The 24,748-nt window shown below is 41.9% G+C and overlaps 1 protein-coding gene and 1 pseudogene across 1 annotated transcript; one reads left to right on the forward strand and one right to left on the reverse strand.

The window, feature by feature from the left end:
• Positions 1 to 8,041: 8,041 nt before the first annotated feature.
• On the reverse strand, positions 8,042 to 9,056 carry LOC147603160 (LRR receptor-like serine/threonine-protein kinase FEI 1 pseudogene; annotated as a pseudogene).
• Positions 9,057 to 17,190: 8,134 nt separating this feature from the next.
• LOC147603161 (tubby-like F-box protein 10) lies at positions 17,191 to 18,633 on the forward strand. The gene has a single exon (XM_086797401.1). It carries the CDS (start codon positions 17,315 to 17,317, stop codon positions 18,524 to 18,526), a length of 1,212 nt encoding a protein of 403 aa, XP_086653527.1. The 5' UTR covers positions 17,191 to 17,314; the 3' UTR covers positions 18,527 to 18,633.
• Positions 18,634 to 24,748: the final 6,115 nt, after the last annotated feature.

Raw genomic sequence — 24,748 nt, forward strand, 5'->3', positions numbered from 1 at the left:
TAAGAATGTTCATGCTGAAGATTAGCCATGGCACGGGCATGCACGTGACAATCTTGACACAATGGTGGGTCATTTGCCAGATCTGATCATACATGTTGCTAGGCCTTTGGAAATGATCATGCTGCTGCTAGGTACCTACCCTCATGGAATTCTTCCTCTAGCTTTGCCTATTGGTTAGCAAACCACTCCATCTGTTACCCTACTGCATCCTTTCTGCTAAAACTATGCACCTTCTATAAGATGCATCAAAAATATGCATAGATGTAGAATCTTGTCACAAAAAGTCTCATACCGCCTTATGTATCCTGAGTTTTGTGAGTCTTTGGCAATCCACTTTATCACTTCACAGTTTAAGAGATGAGAGAGAGAGAGAGAGAGAGAGAGAGAGAGAGAGAGAGAGAGAGAGATATGAACATTACAAATGCAGACCATGAACTAATGCAAACCCCAAGGCTTCTACTGACTTCTACATGTATGAATGATTCTCTTCAAGTGAGTTAAGGGACTTGACTAACTGACGGACACTGTAAGGCTGAGGAAAGACCTACATAACTTGTGCCTAACATATCCTAGACTGGGGCTTACAATGGGGCCACTGCATATGATAAAATCATATCCTAAAATCATATCCTTTAGGATATGATAAAAATCATATCCTAAAGGGTCCCACTGATGTATAATATTATACAGATGATGACTGACCCATATTTTTGTTTGAACTTGTTCACTCCTGATCTCCACTTCCAAGTCTTGATGAAGAAATGAGCATCTATTCCACTACTGTCTCCATGCCTGCTTTCCCTTACCCTTAACACAGTAGTAGTGAGTCACCAGTTTCCAGAACTAATCATGCATTTTGCTAGGCCTTTGGAATTGATCTGAGAGCTTAATGATGTATTGGTTATGCGTACATACCCTCATGTAATGCTTCCTTTGGCTTTGCATGTTTTGCAGACCACTCCATTTGTGTCATGTACAAGACATGTGTATGGCTAATCTCAAGCTTATCTTGAAGAGGCAACAAGATAAAGATAGATCAGAACTAGATGTTTGAACAGTTGTTGTTGAGATGGGCACAGAATGATTGGTGCAACCATAGGACATTGTTGGCCAGCGCATGAAGAACTGGTGCACAGAATGACTGGTGCAACCATAGGATATTGTTGGGCCAGCACATGAAGAACTGGTGCACAGAATGACTGGTGCAACCATAGGATATTGTTGGCCAGCGCATGAAAGAACTGAAGACCTACAACATTAATCATGGGTTTTGTCCAAGACCTAGCCAACCAATATCAACAGAGTCGACCAGTCCATTAGCTTATTCAAAGCCTATAAAAGGTAAAAAAGCTCATTGTTTTGAGGCATTCAGTCTGGATTACAAGACTAGGCTTTTAGATTAGGTATTTTATTACCTTTTTAGGCATGCCTAGGGCTGCCAAGACTCGTATCTTTTTGTACATTATGAATTAACTGAATGCTCAGCTATCTCTCTTGCTCTTCTCTATCTACTTGCATTTTGCATCATCATGTTCTAGGATGTGTTTACGGCTAAAAGAAGACTCCTGAGCTGAATTAACTGAATACTCAGCTATCTCTCTCGCTCTTCTCTATCTGCTTGCATTTTGTATCATCATGTTCTAGGATGTGTTTAGGGCTAAAAGAAGACTCCTGAGATTCTGCATGTAACAATTTGCTACCCACCTGCATCCTTTTTAATAGAACTATGCACCTTCCTTGGGACAATGCTTAGTGGGCTGAGCTTGAATGCTATAATACCAACGTTGCATGTGCGAAAGCCTTGCTGTATTGATCCACAGCTCTAAGCCTAATTAAAAACATCTAAAGACAACTGAGAGAGGTCCCATGCCCTCAAGTTCATGATGGTCTAAATCACATTTGATCATACATACAAGCCCACCATTTCCTCTTCCTTGCTTGTATTTTGTGGCCAAAAGATGACTGACTTAACTCATGATTAGTAAGGGATTAAGGCTATTCATGCAGATGATTAGCCATGGCACAAGCATGCATATAACATGAAAGAAGACTCCAAGAGCTTTCGCATATGTGACATTGGTATCAGAGCATCAAGATCAGCACGACTAAACGCTGATTCTATCCTAGATGAAGGTGCATATGCATAGGTCCAAGGTACAGGAAAGTGCACAGGTGTACAGGAGCACAAATCAACTGGCACAAGTCATGTGGTTTCTAGGTAGGCTATGCATAAGAAACTGGAGGATGTAGTCGGCCAATTGCTAACACAAGTCGGCATGCTGTGGACAATAAACTGAAAAAATACTAATAAATCATGTGCTTTTGTCTCCTACCTTGCCACACCTATTGCCCATGAACTGAACACCTAAATGGCTACTATATATAGAGGCCTACTGCCAGCCGACAACCGTTCTATACTTCTCATGATGATGTTGCTAATATAGATGCTGACAATGACTTATGCTACTATTAATTGCTGCACTAATCAAGGATTAAGATAGTTCATGTCGAAGATTAGCCATGGCACGGGCGTGCACATGACAGACTTGGTGTCCAGTTGAGGCTTTCCAGTGGATCTCAAGGGACACTCCAGTCTATTATCTTGGTGAGCATTTGGAATAAGCTTTTGTACTGGAGATCTACAAGGCTTTCCTTAGCCTGTCAAGTGGTGGTTTGGTGAACCAGGTGCTTCTTGCCACTATGTGGTATAATGTGAGGGCAAAAGGACAAACGGACCAGATGTGCGAGAGATCAGAGAAAATCAACACAACATGAAATGAATGAATGAGTGTATGTATGATGATGAATGAGTGTATGTATGATGGTGAATGAAATCCTGTACAAGAGACCCTTTAATATGAGGTGACTCTAAGTGTTAACTCGTGGGTTTATCCTTAGTTATTACCATTTATCCGCCAAATAAGTCATGAGAATTCAAGTGACATACTGAATGTATGTGTCGTATTGTACGACACCTATTAACATCTTAAGGCACAAAGCACACTATTATGTATTGAATTATTCATTCATTTAGCAGGAGTAATATATGCAATCCACTGACGGTTTGCCGATTACGTGTTCTTTATTTCTTTGATTGATTTTACTATTATCTTTGATGTTATGTATCTATGATGCTGCAATATGTGTAATTGTATCCATTGGCTTTTCTATTAACACTTTGGTGATCGTGCTGTATACAATTTTCGTTTAAGTCTCTTGGTTCTGATTGTTTGTTCGCATGTTCTTTTTCATGCATGGATTTCTCACTGGTTGAGCAATTACCTCTCCCAGCAAAGTGGATAATTGTGTCTAGCCTTTTCGAGACTGGCAATATCAAAATCATCCGTCGCAATGTGGTGTTGTCAAGTTCTATCCCTGTTTTTGTCTAGATTATGGTCGCAGATGCCTATGCACTCTCATACGTTGATCATTGTCCCACTAAATTCACCACCATCCAATTAGCTAGTCATTGGGGTATTATTGATCACATTGAATTCAAAACCATTCATATTTCAAATGGATCGGGACATTACTACCATCAATTTTTACTTTGTATTCCCTATGCCATGTGGTTTGATGATTTTAGTTAGTTTTTCCCTTTACTGATGATGAGTGGCATGCCTATGCTCTTTGATCTAGATACTGAACTGGAAGATCTGGAAACTCTCTAGGACGAGCAAGGGTATGAGTCCTGATTGTTGTAGCCCGCATGACTGATCGAACACAACGTTACACCACTTGTCAGGAAAGACTTTGCCTTATCGTGCTAGCTGATGATAATCCCATGAACCATGCCAGCTAGTATAATTCGGATCTTGGAGATTCCTCGGAGGATAATTCCATTGACGAAGAATCTGGAAGTGATCCCAACCGCCCGGATGGCCTTGTTTGTGGACAAAACTTATTAGTCTCTGGTCTCGTCCTCGTCCTCACGGGTCTCGGCGCCACTGCCCTTGCTTCGGTTCCGTTGGACCTTGGTGCTGTCACTTTCCCACCTATCAGAATGGCTCACTGGGTGTCCCTGAAGTATCCAAAGCTCAATGGCAAGAAAAAGGAAGATCCGAATACTCATGTTGACAATTTCAAAAATATCTAGCTTGCTAAATGGTATGTCACCCATTATTCCCCCACGGTTACCAAGCGCAATGCTTTCAGCAGCACTTTTAATGGCAAAGCAACCAACTGACATGCTCAGTATAGTCCCAATCATTTTCTTACCTTTGAGACCCTTCGAGATGCTTTCCTTCATTGGTTCCAAAAGGATAAAACCTCTTCTTAAGTGTTGGATAAGCGACTGGAATAAAAGCGGCTGTGTGTGGAAGATTATGCAGCCCATTTTTATACTCTTTCGAGTTGAGTGAATCTTGTGGACATACTGAAGCTTTAATGGGGGAATGGTTTATTAGGAGATTGTACAAGAAGCCAAAACCAGCTATCGCTTTGGTGGATCTTATGGTCGGGGGCTTTGATGCATATTGGTGGAATCCGCCCGGACGTACTGAGTATAGTTTGTCAAGTCGCGCGTCAAAGAAGGGAAAGCATAAGTCCAACTTAGATTATTTGGATGATGATCAAGAAGCAGAGGACACTTCGGATGCGGACTCAGATTCAGATTTGGATGTAGATTCTAAGCACCAAAACTGGAAGCAATGGAGCCAAAAGCCAGCTAAGGAAGTCGATGAACGACTGTTTTGGCAATATTGGTAGTATTGGTAAAGCTTATCGAAGGAAGTGCGGGTGGTACTAGATCCGGATTTTGTCGTGGAGTTTGGTGTACCAAGTGCTCCAATGAAGGTCATACCAAGGAGGATTGTAAGCTAACTCCATATTGTGCTGCAATCTACGTAACCACCACACAACACAACACAGAAACCTGCTGGTATAACGTTTATGCTTATCGTCCACCAAGAGCTGAAGGACCAGGGCAACCCAGTGTTTCCATCTAGAAGTGGTGCCCGTCAATCCGAAAAATGCTAATGCACCACCTTATGGGCGTGGAAGATTTGGTGAAGTATCCAGAGGCAATTTTCACTGTTATTTTTGTAAATCCCTAGGTCACCGTAAGTCTAAATGTCCCGTCTCAAAGCACCATCAAGGGGAGTTACAACAGAATCAGGTGGAGGGGACTGTTTCTTAGGCTCTGATAATTAATATGGTGCAGGTTGAGCCTATTCCAGTGGAGGACAGTAGTTGATTTTTCCATTTTGATACATTGGGAAAAATACATTTATAATGTTGAATTTATTAAAGCCAACTTGAAGGAATTATGAGCCTTCATACTTTCTTGAAGCTCAGGATCATAAGAGCAAGCTGTCAAGTGAAGAGACCAGCAAGGAGAATGCGTAGATCACTGGTAATTGAAGGATGCCATGAGAACTCCAAAGGCTCTCGGGAAAAGATAAGGTGGCCCTAGGCTACAGCAGTAGAGCAGACAGTTATCCCTACCAAGTTTGACTCTTATCCCCTTGCTCACAAAACTTGGATTGTGACATCCCACTGCCCCCTGTGCGCACCCCGGATTCCTGGTTGGTAGCAACGGAAGTAGCTTCCTTGTGAGATCCATGTCCCTACCATGCAATGGATTCGGGATGCTAGCAGTGGAAGTAGCACTTCTTACGCAGGGCAGGGTCTCACACTCGGGGCCTCGTCCACCACGGATATCCGGACAAGAGACTAATCCGTCGGTTTTTCCAAAAACCGAACCCGAAAAAACTTCCTTTACTCGAAAAGCACGGGCGATTCCACCAGGATAACTTTTTACTCTAACGTAGTCAAGACCATTACTGGATCAAGCTGATCCGACTGCACCTATAAAGATACTCGGTCAGATCAAGGAAGAAACTTGCACTTGGATCATTGGGATCAATGCTTTTTCCCCATCAAGAGGCACAGCCGTTGATTCCTATCCATAGAACAATTACTATTCGGGATTTACTTTATCTATCGTAATAACAGAAATTGAGTCTCGATTTATGGATCCATCAGTCCAGCCTAACCCCATCCAGTCCCATGGGTTAGCCAACCTCCCAACCACTGTAGTGATAGGGTCCAATTAGGAATTTGGTTAGGTTTTGTCCCGGGTACCAGGGAAAAGAGTTCCCAGGCCCCCTAGTCGTAAGTTCATGCAACATAAAAATAGTCACACAACTTACACACCCAATATGAAATTGCCTTTTTCTCAGCATCAACTAACTTTTAAACAATCCTTTAATGAAACCATTATATCACTGATGACAATCCTCTAAATCTTTGGTTGAATCCATATTACCAATCATTCATTCTTCGGCGTACTTATGGCATCATTGGCAACCAGAACGCTCACCACCTGGTCACTCAGGGGCCTTTTCAATAGTTCCTAGCTCATAGTATCCAACAATATTTTCACAAAATCAAGATGGGATTCTCGTTGAAGATCAGCAAAGATCAATCAACAGATCCATATAAGAGAGCCATGGACTCATCCGTTGAGGACCAGCAAGGTCAATCAACCAGATCCATGCCCGGTTTCAGAAAATAACTCTTACTCCTTGTTCCAATATCTTCCACGACGCACGTGTGGGTATCTTCAGCGACCCAGAGCCCAAGTACTGTATGGTCAGCACCCTCTAAGATCCTTTGCAGAGCAGGTGACCTAGCGCTTCACTCATAGGCCGCTTCCTTGGTCCCTCATCCACCGTACCGGAAGCTCACCATTTAAATCGAATCGAGGCTGGTCAAGACCTCGGTCGACCTTGCTACGCGAGACGTCCTCCATTGACTCTCCGTCAGCAGTTGCAACTTTATCAGTTAGGTCTCCATGACCTTAATCCATAAGACGATCAAAATGCTTCCCCAGCATTCTTGACATAAAACAGTCATTTACAAACAGTCACAAAATACATTTTCTATATCGAACTCTCGTCTTTCCACATTATCCCTCCTCAGTCCATATTACTTATTCCACATTCCATTCATATGTGTACTCATTCTCATCCATTCACTCATATCGGCGACACATTATTTCACATACACACTCACATTCATTATTCTACATACATATCCATGTTCGTACATCCACATCATACATCCAATCCCATATCCGCATTCATACATACACATCCATATCCACATCCACATTTAAATTCACATCCATACATACAAAAGGACACTAATTTAAAATTTAAAATTCATGGTTCCAATTCTCCCAAAGAAACTTCCACAACATGGCAGCCAAATAGCACTTCTGATGCATGAGCTTTTAGGAGTAGCTTCAAGCACATTTTTCTAATCTTAGTGAAATTGGATTCAGATGTGACTATCTACATAACCTTCCGATTAAACCTTTAAGTTTCCCCAATGCAAGCCCCAGCATGGCATTGCATTGTGTTCTTCGATGTTGACAAAAAATGGGAGACCATTGAATTTCTAGAGTCTCTTCAATATGGATTTCTAGAAGGTGGTACCAATCACACACGTACACAGCCTGGATGTGCATGAATACATATGCATTGCCGTAAAAAGGATATTTTCTATAAATCTCAATTCTAGAGTCGTCATTAGAAGAAGAGTCCTCTTACAACAGTGAATCATATATCCCTCAGATTGTGGGACACTCTTTTGTACAATGCCTCGTTGGGTGAACTACACCATCAGAAATGTTTCATATTCGATAATACTTGAGCCACCACTATGACCTACTCTTGGATGCCTTTAGCTGAGTTACCAGCACTATTCTTGAACACTTGGAAATCATGAGTAGCCTTAGCCTCACGCCAACTTACCAAGAGCATGCACATTTTTGTACACCTTGATCCAAATAGGAGTTTATGTACAAGTACTGAATGCAACTACATGATTAACCAGCACATAATTCAAGCGTGATTCGACCATAAATTACATTTGCTTTCCTAATTTAACATTTACATACACATACATATACACCCAAAAAAAACACTTTCACCTAAGTTCAGGGTAGGTAAGCAGCACTCGCTGCTACAGCTTATGCTTGACCTCCTTAAGTACTCACAAAACCCTCCCAACGCTCTCCACTATGATCTTATTTTTACTTAAAGAATAATGAATAATTAATCGACACGCTTAACCTACTACGCAATGGAGACACATCTCGGCCTTTCAGTCCGAGTTCGGAGTCATAGAAATCACTTGGACATGGTGACATGATCTCAGCTTCCAGCATCTTCACCACTTTATGCATAGATGGCCGATATCTGGCATTGGACTTAAGCACAGAGTTGCAATCTGCAGCAACGCCTCCAAGCTATCCATAAATGCCCCTCACACCTAGGGTCAAGAATCTCCTGCAAGTTCTTCTCCTTTTTGAGTGAGATAGCCCATCCAACAATGTTTAATCCCTTTTCAACAAAGGAAGCATCACTTGGCCGCTTCCCGCTAATAAGTTCAAGCAGAACAATCCCGTAGCTGTAAATATCTGTTTTTTCTGTTGCTCTTCCACTTTGAAGATACTCTGGGCCCAAATACCCAAACGTCCCCACAATGACAGTTGTGACATGTGAGATGTTTTCTAATAATTTGGCCAATCCAAAATCCGATACATGTGGCTCAAGGTTTTCTCCAATGAGAATGTTGCTCGACTTAACATCATGATGCTTAATTCTTGGGGAGCAATCATGATGCAAGTATGCAAGTCCTCGGGTAGCCCCTAAAGCAACCTTTAGATGAGCCCCCCCAGCTTAGTGATGATTCATCAAGATCACGATCATGCAGAACCTCTTCTAGGCTCCCATTTTTAGGTAGTCATAGATTAGCAGCTTCGCCGAGGGGGAATTACAGTAGCCTCTGAGATCGACCAGGTTGCGGTGCTTAATGCTCCCTAAAACCTCCAGCTCTCTTTCAAAAAGCCGATCAAAGCTACTTTTGTCAATTTTCTTTACAGCAAATGCACTGCCATCCTCCATAACAAGCTTACAAACTGTTCCAAAGCCTCCATGACCAATGACCTGGGTCTCATCCAGTAGCTCAATTCTCCGAATTATTTCTTTAGATGTATAAGGTATATCACCGTGAAAGATGACCACCATGGCACCATCATCTCCATTTTCTTCTTAGGCTTTACGCTTTGAATGAAATTATTTTATGTGTAATTTAATTTTTTTTTTGCCATAGCTCCGCTGCTATCATGAGAAACATCAGGATGTGAACCATCATCATATAAAGGATCATCATGAAGATACACATCGTGTGAACTTAGAGAACCATCAAATAATATCATATCAATGTGATGATCACCATCACACATAATAGGCTGAATCAATGGAACCTCCAAATCTGGATCATGTTTAGCAGACTCAATGTTAGTCTCCACACCCACATGAAGCACTGGATCACCATAAATAGAGTGAAAGATACTCATCATATTTGTATCAATATCAATAATAGCCAAAGCTAACTCCTTTAGATCATCATCAAGAATTTGGATGAGATCATCATCCACCATATCACTATGCATCACCACATCATGTGTAAAAATATCATCATGTGTAAAAATATCATCATAAACATGAAAAGAAACCTGTCTATCATCACCATAGAACTGTCCTCCTTCGGAAAATCAAAAATCACACCATCATTATGGATAGCATACTCCATATCATCATGGCATCCATCCTTTACCACATCATCAATGCTCTCGAAATCATGAGGCAATACGACATCATCATAGACATGTGAGTCGACACTATGCACATCGGTATATCTTGACCATTCTAACCATCTGTCAAACCATCCTAACCATCTGTCAGGCATTCTCTTCAGACAACTCTAGAGGGTCCTTCTTGTCTCCTTCCACATAGTCCCAAAATCCTTTACCCATTAGGAAATTGGTCATTCTGAACTTCCAGGTGAACAATCAAAAAACTGTATCATATAATTTCTGTATGCAACCTGTAACACAACATTATCTTTTGTGGCTACTGCAGCAGCAGCGATACTTCAGCACAACATGTAGGCCGCATCAATCTGACCAAAGTACATGTACATACACCCAATGTCAACAACACATGTGCGACCATTGTCTGCACTTCCAAAATGCATTGCTACACTGCAATATCCAGATTTCGACCAAAGACAGTTCTCAACCAGAACTTCTCGAAATTGTCGAAATTACCTTGCAATGACAGAACGGAGACCAAGACGTGCCCGAAATGTGATTTTGGCCACAAAATCAAAGTACAAGTACTAAGTACTAATTACCACACAAGCACCTCCAAACCTGCGAAGATAGCTCCTCAATCGGAGATGTGTAGCTCCGGAGATACTGAGGGGTGTTGTACCTAAACCAAGAAGGGAAAGACATGGTGATTCTCTTAGCTATGTACCGTTTCCTTGGTTGCTTGTTCTTGCCTCTTGCTTGCCTCCTTAGCTCTCACACAAACTGGAGCCCTGATGCCATAAAGAGAATGTGGGGGAGAGAGAGAGCTTGAGTTCCTTGCAAGCAAACACACACACACACACACACACACACACACATAAGAGAGTGCAAGACGACACAAGAGAGAGATGGATGGCTGAATTTTCTTCTATCTTCTTCACTTCTCTACAACCATATATCTTCACTTCTCACTTCTCACTTCTATCTTCTTCACTTCTCTACAACCATATAACTAAAAGATAAGAGTACATACATAAAGGGAAAGTACTCTCCTATAATAACATACAAAGTGCTAAGTCTATAGTGTGAACTTCGACTATATGAGCTAGTGCTATAACTATGCCATAACTCTAGTACTCCAAAGTGGCTGTCACATAGCATGTCATCCACTGTGGCGACATATCGATCATAATCTCACCAACCATGCCAATTTGACAAACGTGCATAACCTGCCACCCAGGCATGTTATCAATGTCCACCAATAGCACTAGTTGAGCTCGATATCTCAACAAATAACAAAGCCTCAACATAGACATGATCCAATGTCTTTTCCTCCCCATCGACATCCGCCACACAAGGTTCTTCATCTTCAAGCTCCACATCCACGTCTACCTCCATACCGAACCAACTTTCAGGGAATTAACAAAGAAAGCACAACCTATCCTTAAGTGGGTCCCTAAATCATGTCCACTAGTTCTCAATAACTAACCCAGTATCAGAAAACCAAGAAGGCCCCATCGCAACAAAAATCAATCCAGACCACAGGTTACCTCTCGATGGATTCCAACTCGTCTTCTTCAAGCTCAAGGATACTACAAGGGTAACACATGGATTTGGTGTTAAAATTATGAGATGATGGGAGATTAGAGGTCACAAGCTCTTACACACACACACACACACACACACACACACACATGAATTAAACTCATGAACCAAACAATGGAGAGAGAGAGAGAGAGAGAGAGAGAGAGAGAGAGAGAGTAGACACGATTTGTGGCACCCAAACAAACTAGATAACCCTCACCCAAGTGGTGAGCTCTCTCACACCATACAACAAAGGATAGCACACCTTTATACAAAGACAAGGCTCATGCATGTGAGCCATGTGTCACCATGCTAGACACTCCACTCTACCTTAGGGGCTAAATAAAATCAAATCCACCACACTCCTAATACTTGGATTTCCTATATTTCAACACCCCCCCTGAAATATAAGTATTCCATATTCTTGAAAGTTAGGTCCCCCCTTAACCTTTGCCTAATTTCTCAAACTCACATAACGTGAAAATGATGTGATATATGTCAACCATTGCTCTTTTACAAAGCATCAAGTGAAAGTACAAGGATACATCAATCATGTGGGGGTAGGATATAATCAATGTTGATGTAGATGGTGATGTCGTTGTTGTGAATATCACCATTGAGTGTATCCCGCCCCTCATGGGTCTTCGTTCCAAACTCGGTGTACATGCCTACACCATGAACTGATGTTGGGGTGTTGATGTAGTCATCTAGGTTTCCAAACCTAGAACCTCTTGAGTACACATGCATGTACTCGATCCAATCAATGAGCTTATTCACAAGCTCATGCTCTAACATGTGAATGCTATCCATGCATTTAGTCTTGCCATCACATGCCTCATCATTTCTACATACACCATGCATCATACTCTCTTGCTTATCCAAAGCATCAAAACAAATATCACTACAAACCTTACTGTCACATGTATCATCATGCATCACATTTGTGCTAACTTCATCATACAAAATATCATAGCCCTCAATGATTTTTATCTCACCATCCTCGATGATCTCCCAATCAATTTTCATGTCAATTTCCTTCTACTTTTTGAGAGGTCGAAGGCGAATCTCCAAAACTTGTTCCTTGGTTAATGTGGGTACATCATCCCATGTAAATGCATCATCATTCATGCAAGCACATCCATGTGCATCATCATCTTGGCCATCAAGCCAGTAAGGGTCATCATCATCGATGTACTCATTCTCTTCCTCTTTATGCATAAGCGACATGTGTGTATGCATAAACCCCATGTGAACACACCCTTCTTAGGTTTTATTTTTTATTTTTTTAGTTATTTATTTTTACACCATACCCTACCTTATCACAAAGGTTATACTTATCTCTAGGCCATGTTATGCTTCCAGCTGCGCATGTTTCTTCTCTTCTACAGTCGATCGCTGACCTTTGTGTGCTTGTAGCTACTATGTGTTGAGGCTGGCCTCAGCTAGAGCTTTCTTCTCCTCAAGCTCTTTTGTTGCCTCCTCCAAGCACAGGTTGCAGAGACTGCTGCAAGCTCCTTCTTGCTCCATGGCTTGCCTGTTTTCCCCTACCCCTCGATAGAGTTAATGGGGAGCTTGACGTTGTTGTTGGGGGACGGAGCCTACTCAAGTTATGAAAGTGCATGTGCTGCACAAATAGACTGGAGACTCTGTGCTAGGTGCATTACTTGATCTGCTGTAAATGTTGTTAACCCAACAACGCTATTCTACGAGTTTGGCTCTAGTTGCTGTTCAAGGTGTTGATGATTGGTGCTACACTTCTGGATTCTTCTTCTACTTTAGAGACAGCAGCAGCTGCCTAGAGATGCGCTACTAGCAGAGTCATGGTAGTCTGCTTTGGTGTGGCACTGCAAGGACTTCACCTTTCTTGTAGGAAGACTTGTTGCATGCTGGCTAGAGTTGCTGGTTGTCGCCACGTCTCTTTATCTTCTACACTGCTCACACAAGAGCATTGCTGTTGAATCTTTTCTTGCTGCTTTAGAGAGACCACTCATTTCAAAGCTTGTTGTTCAAGCCTATAACTTGCACACTCCGTGTGCAACAATAATAGTTTGATTTTCCACACAAAAGTAGCCAAATTCTAGCTCAATCACATGAGTGTCTACAAGGCATCCAAGCAGCAAAATTTCTTCCAACATACTTGTGCTTTTCACCAAAAACACTCTTTACCAAGTACCCAAACACACATACACACAGTTTTGCTGCCTTATACAAATAATTACAATTGCAAATAAAGAAAATGAATCTCTAAATTATGAGATGAGGGGAGATCAAATCTCACAAGCTCTTACACACACACATAAATTAGAATCACGAACCAAACAATGGAGTGAGGAGTGAGAGAGAGAGAGAGAGAGTAGACACAATGTGTGGAACCCAAACAAACTAGATAACTCTCACCCAAGTGGTGAGCTCTCTCACACCCTACAACAAAGGATAGCACACCTTTATACAAAGACAAGGCTCATGCATGTGAGCCATGTGTGCTGCCATGTGTCACCATGCTAGACACTCCACTCTACCTTAGGCTTAATAAAATCAAATCCGCCACACTCCTAATACTTGGATTTCCTATATTTCAAATTTTGGGTGCCGAAGAGGATACATATGTCTATAGCCTCATCATTCATAGACACATTTGTCGGCCAATCAACAATCTATGCCAACCCTAATGCCATAGAAGACAAGGGAAAACAAATTCATATACCTTTATTGCCAACATCCCACAAGATTTGGATTCTAAATGTTGTTCAAAAGATGGCTCGGCCCTTAAGAAAAGAAGGCTCTAACAATGCCTCCAGCTCCCATGAGGCCTCTACAAGTTCTTCAATGCCTCCTATACGTGCTTATGAAAGCATATTATCACTTTTAATCCTCGATTGCTCAACAACACATCAACAACCAGGTGCATCCCAAAGCAAGAGTCCCAAGTGGATAAAATCTTGAGAGGATGGCTATAGAAAGCTTACATAAGCCTCCTTGAAGTCGAGGGCTGACTTGCAGAATGGAAGGGAGGCGTTTCCATAAAGCCTAAATCTTTAACCCCCACGTTTTGCTCCCTAAAAAAATTCATGTCAATATTAGGAGGGAGCCTATTGGAAAAAGCCAACTCATGACAATATAGCTTGTACCAACATGTACACCAATATAGCACCTATACCCATACTAAAAATTTGACTAACCATACAAAATTAAAAAAAGATGATGAGAAAGAGCACATGTCAAAATAAGAGAATAAAGTATGACTCTGTTATGGCTACAGGCTGTGAGCATGGATTTTTTTGATTGGTAAAGAAGGTACACTTGATTTTATTGGCAAAAAGTTTATGCTTTCTAAAGGTTTCTAGGATTTCGTGGATTGATACAAGTGACCCTATCCTGGACCCTGATTTCTTGGAATGGTACTATCAAGGGTAGCTAAGTATTCATCCTTTCCAAACCCACTCATGCTATTTTTATGCACCACTAGGGGAGCGATGTTGTGGAGCCACCTTTGTGGACCTATTCTACCTACAGTTTCATCCCCTTGCACCATGTTTTAAACTGTGAGCATCACATGTACATAGTGTCCTATTTATGCTGGCACTGTAGGACTTATTTTAGGCGCTATGGGACATGACTATTGCAGTCCATGGTAGGAGAGACACCATAAGGATATGATCATGTGAGTGTACTTTACCAAGTTGGAGGACCATATTAAGTAAGAATTGCACAGGAAGATCTTGTAGAGTAGGGGAGGAGGGCAAAAGCTTATACACTTACACTATCATTCTATGAAATAATGTTACCGACTCCTTGTCCCTTCTGGAGCATGGTGGGTCATTTCCTAGATAGCTTAGCTAGCGGTAGCTACTTAGCTAACTTACCTATAGTATGTATGCCCTTTAATAGCCAGGATGCACAAAGACCATTGCTTTCCCTTCCAACCAAAGGTTATGTTTTAGGAAACCCAAGTGAGGGGGAAGATTAATCTAGTAACGTCAAATTGGAGGATGCCTATGAGCTCTTGGTTATCTGGTGATGAGCTTGCTAGATGAGTTTGATTTATGGGTTATTAAGGTGTAGTCGTGCAGACTAGATCCAAATTTACAACTTGCAACGTGTTACCTCGATCTGGACCAAATTTTTCCACTTGCTCATATGAATCCTAACTCACTCTCAACTTTGAAACTATTCTTATACATCATTACATGCATTCATAGAACTAAAAAGACCTTATGACTGGGTAAAATTTTCTTTCTAAGTGCCACTTAGAGGAACTTTAAGGCCATATTCTTTCTTAGACTTAGTAATGTTCTGACATGTCCATGACATTATGTTGATGGAGTATCGAAGTACTCCCACTCATCTTTTAGTGACCTTTAGCTCAGTTGTAGGTAAAAAATAATCAAATTAAAAAAAGAACAAAAAAAACAAACAAAAAAGAAGAAGAAGATAACTATCGCCATATAGAATCGTGGTATGACTCAGTGGTTACTTATGATGGTATCTTGAGACCGATGCCTTGCTTCTTATATATTTCTTATGGGGTAGGACCTTGTGTTGTGAAAAACTAATAAAAGAGAGGCTAGCCATCAATGTCTTAGGAGATTCTTGGCGGTCCTTAGATACTCTTAGCAGAGGTCTCTTGACTATTGCCTTAGTCTCCACAACCTAGTGCCTTATCCCTTATATTATAATAAACAAAAAAAAACGCCTTTCAACTTAGCGCCACTATACACTAAAGTTTGTATAACTTGATACTAAACCATAACCGTAGATAGGTATATGACTAAGACTAGTTTAGGTATAGATAGGCTTATTACTAGCCTCTAAGTTAAATTGGCCTTAGCTTTCCTCTTCATAGCACAACTTGAAATCTACCCAGTCATTAAAAAAAATGCATGCATTACCATGTTTCATCTTATTGTTATAAAGAACTCTTTACTAGTTGGTTTGTTTTTCACGCAGGTATCCAACACTTGGCCTTCAACTGTCATCACCTTCCTATTAATGGCATGGACTCGTCTTCACCAACATATTCTGAGGACGGAATCTACATCAGGAAGAGGGGCATGTTAACCCTCATTGGACACCTCTCCAGCATCAACACCATCCGTTGGCAACCGTCACTTCATTTGGCCGTTTTGGCATTGAAAATGTTCATATTGTATATATATTTTTACATGTGCGATCATCGCTTGTCTATGAAAGGCATGCCACGGGATTAATTATGGAGATTTCATGCTTAGATTAAGTGTTTTCACAAGCCTAGGTGGCCTTCGATAGACATGGATCTAGATTTTAAGTATGGTCACCCAAGGTGTGAATGCTTTGGGCCAAGATAAGGGTCAATTTGTATTCTCACCATTCATTCTCTTATGCATAATCAATAGAGTGCTCTTCTTCTCTACTCTCTTGCTCTCTTGTGTCTTGCTTGCCTATTTTGATTTGAGCTCTTATGTGCTTATTGCATGTGTGAGAGAGATAGAGAGAGTGAGTGCGAAGGCGGCAGAGTGGAGCTCTCGGGTGCTCCTGTGGCAGCGAGTGGGTCAACCTATGAGGATCCCCAAGCACAAGTATTCACGAGGTGAATGACACACCTTGCCCCTGTATTTGTGAGCTAAGTTATGGAACATTGTTTCTCGATTGATTTGAGGTTACCAACTTTGGAAAACGCAAGGGTTCAAAAAATTAATCAAAAATACCCGAAATTTTTTAATTAATGTTGAAGAGTGAATAAGACACCCGAAAAAAAACTTTCAAAAAAGGGTTAGAAAAGTTGGCGAGGAATGGTAGTGGGTGGCACGTTGGGATGGTGTGCCAGGTGGGCTGGAGGTTTAAACCATTAATCAGCAAGCACAATAAGAGGCTCAATACACCGTCAATGAGAGAATTATACAATACAGCGAATCTTCCAGCTAATTATGAGCAGGCCCGTGCTTTCAGCGACTTGCTGCTGAGATACGCATGACGTTCAGCCTGCCTTTGCGCTCACATTTTTGGATTTGCGTACCGCATTCCCAGCAGCTCAATTATTTGTGCTCAGGCTTATCAAATCTGCAGAGTCATTTTGCTTCGGCTTCTGAGGAGGAAGGGGAAGGGCAGCAGCTTGCAGGTACGCCGCAGCTGCTGTTGCCAGGAGAGATGCAGCGGTGCCGGAGCATGCTGCGAGAGGCGGGAGCAGCTGCGGGCGCGGGTGGCAACGAGTGGGAGGCCCTCTGCCCAGAGCTATTCGCGCTGATATTGAAGGCGGTGCAGCAGAATGCGCGGCGGGAGGCCGGCGAGGCAAGGCGGGTGGTGGCGTTAGCCGGCGTGTGCAGGAGATGGAGGCAGCTAATCCAGCAGTCGTATTCTTCGCCGTTAGCAGAGATCGGGCTGCTGCAGTTCCCCTTCGCCTTGCGGCAGCCGGGGCCTTGCGGCCGTCCCGTCCAGTGTCTTCTCAGACGAAAGGGCAACGCCTTCGTCCTCTTTCAAGAGAATCGCGGGGGCTTGCAGGGCGAGAAGCTAGACTTTCTCATGGCCGCTCGTAAAGAGTGGAAAGCCTGGGGCTCCGCCTTCACCATCAGCGCCAGCCACACCTCCTTCTCCAAGTCCGGCCACGCCTACATGGGCAAACTTAGGTCCGACATCTGGGGCGCCGACTTCAACCTCTGGGAGGTTTCCGATAACCACCACAAAAGCAAGCGGCTCGCCGTCCGTATCAGCTTCTCCGACCGCATGCAAGAGGGGCTGCGCCAGCGAGCCATGGCGTGCGAGCTCTTCACCAAACCCAAGAGAACCTCGCGTTTCCTGCAAGGGCCTGCAACCCTCGCTTCTGCTGCAAATAACTCAGCACAACTATCATCGAACGCCGCCCAGCCATACAAAATGAATGCATTGCAGAGGTGGAGTTGCTTTGCTAGTGCGGAAGCGCTGCCCAAACCGAGCGTCGCAGCCACATTTCTCCGATCTTACAGTAGTCTAAGGAGGGTCAATATCGAGAGAATTTGCAACTCAAAGGCCGCGCAAGCCGGCAGCACGCGATCAAGAGAGTTTAAGATGGGCATGAAACCCAACAGTGATGATCCCGTCGTAATGGAGAGCAAGGCTCCTCAATGGGACGAGCAGAGCCAGTGCTGGTCCCTTAATTTCCAAGGCCGCTCTTCGCTTCCCTCCCACTACAGCTTCCAGCTTGTCCAGCCCATCAACCCTCAGATCGACGACAAGGCAGAGGCAGCAGGCCAGATCGTTCTCCTACAATTGGGTAAAGTGGGGAAAGGCCTCTATACCGTCGATTTTTGCCATCCTTTATCGGCCTTCCAAGCATTTTCCATCTGCCTCAGCAGCTTTGCCACTAAAGTGGGGATGGACCCCTAAAACAGGCAAAATGCTGCCTCGTGTACATGGTCTCAACAACAACAGCTGTTTTCTCAATGATCATGGTATGATCGAATTGCAAACCCTCTTTCGTGTTCTTCACTTGTATAGCCCTCCATCCTAACGATACTAAATAAATGAAGCTAATACATACTAGTACCCTTATATTTACATTCTTTCTTGTCCCATAAAAGAGAAAAACCCTTCCCCTTCCCTATTGTACCTTGTTAATCCTTCTTACATGGGATGCAAATGTGATAAATGGGATGATGTGGATTGTTCATCAAAAGGGAAAAAAAGATTAGTAGAAACCAACGTAAAGCTAATGGGCCAATCATGCTTGCACGTTATTTCTTCAATATTCTTAGATGTTCATGGCATATCCTCACACCCACTTACCCCTCGTTACTTATTAGTGTAGTCAAACACCCTTTCTCAATAATTCTAGTAGTCAAAGTGTTAATACATGGTTATGGCAAGTGTCCTATGGCTATATGCAAAAAATAAGGGTTTCTTAATTCCATCCATCCTCGTCGTTAGTGCTTCCTTAGTTCAGAATTCTTCACCTTTCACTATTGAATATTTCAAGGATTGGCTTAAGTTATTTATCTATTTCCTTAACCTTATTTGTTAATCATGCTATTTTCAATTTTATTCCTCAATCCCTCATAGCTAATCAAATGCAACTATGCTCCATTGGCATCCATACACAAACATTGTGTGTACCAAGACGGAGACATGGGACCATAATGACTAGTATTCGGATTTCGAGTAAGTGAAATAGAGCTTAAACAAGCTCTTACCACAATTCTTCTTCTTGCATTTGAGTACAACCATCACATGGTGATGTCCACGCTTCTACGGGTCCATCTCCACTCTCGACTGAAATTTTACTTTCTATAAATTAGGGTTTTTAGTAGGTATTCGGACTCTAAAATTGGGGCTTTTGGGGTGCAAAAGACGTCCAAAGAAGAGGGCAATAGATTTACTGTGGTTTTCTCGAAATTAGGATTTTTGATAAAATTAGGGTTTACTAAAAATTTGGGGGCAATAAAATACTTAGGAGACTCCATATTCATGAATAGAAGAGGAATTTTGCAAATTGGTGATCATACGGAGACTATATAAGTAGAAGACAAGATTTCTCAAGCTTTCATGGCTATGGGAATTATGAAAAAGAAGAAAATCAGCTTTTCCATAAGTGTGTGTCCAAAAATGAAAAGAGAAGTCCCCATATGGTTGGTGCCCACTTCTAGAGAGAGGAGAGAGAGGAAAGATAAGCTTTCCCAACATGTAGAGGATGAGTGGAGGTCTCCTCTTAGGCCACCCGTCCAAACCATCCCTCCTCTTGACATGTGGGAGGCCACCCAAAGCTCATAACATATAGAAAAGGGTGCCTGAATATGTGCCTAGCCGACCAGGAGTGGAAACTAGTCCAACCTCTTTATGAATTATCTGTCCGAACTTTAATGAAGTGTGGAGGCCCAAACTCGCTTATAACTAGGGCGAACACACTTATTAAAGTGTGGACCTACAAAATAGGAAATTTGCCATTTGCTCATAAAATGAGCAACATAGAGTAAAGTAGTATACTTACCGCCTGTTTACATCCCACAAGCGTGGTCAAAAGACAGTTTCACTCGCACGGTTCATAAGAGGGCTTCCCCAACTCATGAACTACACCCACAATCAACACATGAACTACACCCACAATTAACACATGCAATAAAAAAGTTCATGCGAAAACACATTCAAAATCGTACACACATAGATGCAATGCAAGAATACACCATGGAACAGTTTCCCATTTCATTTAGCTACTAACCCATGGTACCATATTTTAGATATGGGTGTGGATCAATATCCCCAACCTACAAGCCTGAAACGCAGAGAATGCCCAAATAGTGACATTCCCTCCTCATAAACATCAAGTAGAAGCTCGGCATCACGCAATCTCCTGCTTTCATATGCAAATGCATGTCCCTCTTGATGTAGGACAGCACCAATACAATTGCCATATGCGTCACATTCAACAATGAATGGTTTATGCAAATCAGGTATAATCAAGATTGGCCCAGTAATAATGGCATTCTTGAGAGAACTGAAAGCATTAATTTTAGCTTTTGTCCATTTGAACATAGCACATTTCTTGGTCAATTCATGCAATGGCAAAGCAATCATTGCATAATTATTTATCTATTTCCTTAACCTTATTTGTTAATCATGTTATTTTCATTTATTCCTCGATCCCTCATAGCTGATCAAAAGCTACTATGCTCCATTGGCATCCATACACAAACATTATGTGTGCCAGGACCGAGACATGGGACTATATTTCTAGTATTTAGATTTCGAGTAAGTGAAAAAGAGCTTAAACAAGCTCTTAACACAATTCTTCTTCTTCCATTTGAGTACAACCATCACATGGTGATGTCCACGCTTCCAGGGGTCCATTTTCACTCTCAACAACTGAAATTATACTTTCTGTAAATTAGGGTTTTTAGCAGGTATTCGGACTTCAAAATTGGGGTTTTTGGGTGCAAAAGATTCCCAAAGAAGAGGGCTATAGATGTACTTTGGTTTTCTCGAAATTAGGGATTTTGAGAAAATTAGGATGTACAAAAAATTTGGGGGCAATAGAATACTTAGGAGGCTCCATATTCATGAATAGAAGACGAATTTAGCAAACTGGTGATCATATGGAGACTATATATGTAGAAGACAAGATTTCTCAAGCTTTCATGGCTATGGGAATCATGAAAAAGAAGAAAATCAGCTTTTCCATAAGTGTGTGTCCAAAAATGAAAAGAGAAGCCCCCATATGGTTGGTGCCCACTTTTAGAGAGAGGAGAGAGAGGGAAGATAAGCTTTCCCAACATGTAGAGGATGAGTGGAGGCCTCCTCTTAGGCCACCCGCCCAAACCATCCCTCCTCTTGACATGTGGGAGGCCACCCAAAGCTCATAACATACAGAAAAGGGTGCCTGAATATGTGCCTGGCCGACCGGAAGTGGAAACTAGTCCAACCTCTTTATGAATTGTCCGCCCAAAATTTCATGAAGTGTGGAAGCCCACACTCACTTATAACCAGGGCGAACACACTTATTAAAGTGTGGACCTACAAAACAGGAAATTTGCCATTTGCTCATAAAATGAGCAACATAGAGTAAAGTAGTATACTTACCGCTTGTTTACATCCCACAAGTAAGGTTACAAGACAGTTTCACTCACACGGTTCATAAGAGGGCTTCCCCAACTCATGAACTACACCCACAATTAATGCATGCAACAAAAAAGTTCATGCGAAAACAGATTCAAAACCATACACACATAGATGCAATGCAAGAATACACCATGGAACAGTTTCCCATTTCATTTAGCTACTAACCCATGGTACCATATTTTAGATATGGGTGTGGATCAATATCCCCAACCTACATAACCAGCCTACTAACTCTTGGTGTTGACAACAAGTCCTTGACCATGCCAGTCCATCTTATGGAAAGTGTCCATAAGCCTGAAACGCAGAGAATGCCCAAATAGTGACATCTCCCCCTCATAAACATCAAGTATAAGCTCGGCATCACACAATCTCCTGCTTTCATATGCAAACCCATGTCCCTCTTGATGTAGGACAGCACCAATACAATCGCCACATGCGTCACATTCAACAATCAATGGCTTATGCAAATCAGGTATAATCAAGACTGGCCCAATAATAATGGCATTCTTGAGAGAATTGAAAGCATTAATTTTAGCTTTTGTCCATTTGAACATAGCACGTTTCTTGGTCAATTCATGCAATGGCAAAGCAATCATTGCATAAAGGAAGATAAATATCCTATAGTATGAGCATAAACCAAGAAAACTGCGTATTTCATGTATGAATTTGAGTTCTGGCATATCTTTAATGGCTTGGATCTTTGCGGGATCCATTCTCACACACCAGCTTTAGGGACTATATGTCCCAAACAATGAATCTTAAAACGCAAGAATTCACTCTTTTTGCCATTTATCATAAGTTAAGGTTGCCTCAATTCTTCAAAGACCACTGTCAAGTTCTTCTTATGTTCTTCCTCATTCTTGGAAAACACAAGAATATCATCAAAGAAGACACCTATAAATGCTCTATGATTTCTAAAAATTTGGTCCATCATGCGATTAAATGTAGCTCGAGCATTGGTGAGATTGAAAGACATAACCAAGTACTCATAGAGACCAAAAGAAGTGCTAAAAGCCCTCGCACTTGATGATAGCCACTCTTTAGATCAATGTGACTAAAACATTATGATCCATCCAATTTGTCCAAGATATCATCTATCCTCGAAATTGGTAACAAATTTTTTATGGTTATCTTATTTAATGCCATGTAATCCGTACACATATGAAATGAACCATCCTTCTTTTGCACAAGGAGAATGGGTGAGAAAAATGGTGATGATCTTGGCCACATTAAGCCCTTCTCTAATAGCTCCCCAACTTGTTTCATGATCTCCTCTTGCTAGCAAGAACTCGCATGATATGTTGGCCTATTTGGTGGTGAACTTCTCAACACTAATTCAATACAGTAGTCTTCCGGGCGAATGGGAGGCATACCATCCGGAAGAGAGTTGGAAAAACAGTCCTTAAACTCACTTAAAAAATTTAGCCTATCATGTGTAAGGGTATCCATGTGTACAATAGCATGTTCCACTTTATCATGTATAAAAACCAAGTATGAAAAAACACTTTTTTTCATTGCTTTATTTATTTGTACATGAGATACAACGGGTATAGCGTCACCCGACACATCGGCATCTATACAATGCTCTCTACCTTTGTACATGAAAGAGATCATCTTGTTGGTTTTGTAGTTTTTGGAGGACTCAAGGCGTGCATGCCATGGTTTTCTAAGTAGTATAGCACATCCACTAAGGAGGCACAATGAGAAAGTTCTCATGGTCGAGATAGCCTTGGATGTGTATTCTCAACTTTCCAATGATACCTTCACATCCTTCTCAATAAAGGTTGAACATGCATTTATTTCGGGTCCCATTTCACCTACTTCAATCCCCAAGGTGGCAACCCTATGAGTGGAGATGAAGTTGTGAGTAGAGAAATCATCAAACCTGAATAAGGTGTGCTGGTCTTTGAGTTGCCCCCATGCTTTGCATACCATGCTATCCATGCTTGCATGGCCCGTATTACCCTACACATTATGTATCATGTTTATACGTGGTTTGGGCTCTTCTTCTTTCTTGCTCTTGTTTGGGCATTGAAGAGAAATGTGGTCTTTACTAGCACATCTAAAGCATTTCCCTTCACGCATATATTGCATTCTTTCTTGCGGAGATAACCCAAAAGTGCTCTTTTTGGGTGGTTACTTCTTTGCATCTTCGGCCTTATGCATGCATTTAGTATCCTTAAAACCAGAATTTTCAGCCATATGCTCACCTTTTGCATTTCCAAAATTTGCGCTTGGTGGATGTCCACTCCTTTGAACAAAAAGGCCAACCTTGTCCCCAAGCTCACATCAATCCCTCACGACTAATAGAAAAGAAGTTTAATGACGTGATTTCTAAGCGAAAGTGAAGAGGACAAGTCAGATCCGTGTCATCTTATGATAAGGTGGTTTGTGTCCGAACCGAACGGTTCTAATCTGGATCCCAGCCTATGATGTTGACGTCATCCAGACTGAATGTAGCAAGTGCACGGAGCCAGACGATCTAGATCAAGATCTATTTCCAGATCTGGCAAATAGGGTGATCTGTCAGATGTTTGTGGATCTTTAGAAGTGCAGAGTTGATGCTCAAGTCGGGCACTAGTTGGCAAAGGGGTCATGATGTTGATGATGCACGGCACTGCACGCCACTGATCTTTGTGATAGTCTAGTCGTGATGTTGCACTGCTAGTTGCATATGGCATCTATGCTAATGCCAGTGATGTTTCCCATGGTGATTTCAAAAATGTCGCAGTGCGAATGCATGTCTTTTTTTGTAGGGTCGTGAGGCAAATTCCAAAGTCAAGCATCATTGTTACGACCACACCTCCCAAGAGGGAGCTCCACACAACCGTAAATGGGAAAAGAAATAGACAACAATAAGTGGGTACTTACCAATGCTTTGAGTTCATGTCCTTGAGGCTCCCCAAGCTCTCTTTAAAAGCTCCACTCCTCGGAACTCCACCTCCACGCTATCAGCGTGTGGAGTCGCTCGCACCACAAATGCAAGGCAATCAACCTCTC

The sequence above is a fragment of the Cibotium barometz genome, chromosome 65 (assembly GCF_041138505.1).
Source record: "Cibotium barometz isolate CiBa-2024 chromosome 65, ASM4113850v1, whole genome shotgun sequence".
NCBI classification, from domain to species: Eukaryota; Viridiplantae; Streptophyta; class Polypodiopsida; order Cyatheales; family Cibotiaceae; genus Cibotium; species Cibotium barometz.

Coding starts and splice junctions, on each gene's coding strand:
- LOC147603161 (XM_086797401.1), top strand. CDS start 17,315: ATGCAGCGGTGCCGGAGCATGCTGCGAGAGGCGGGAGCAGCTGCGGGC.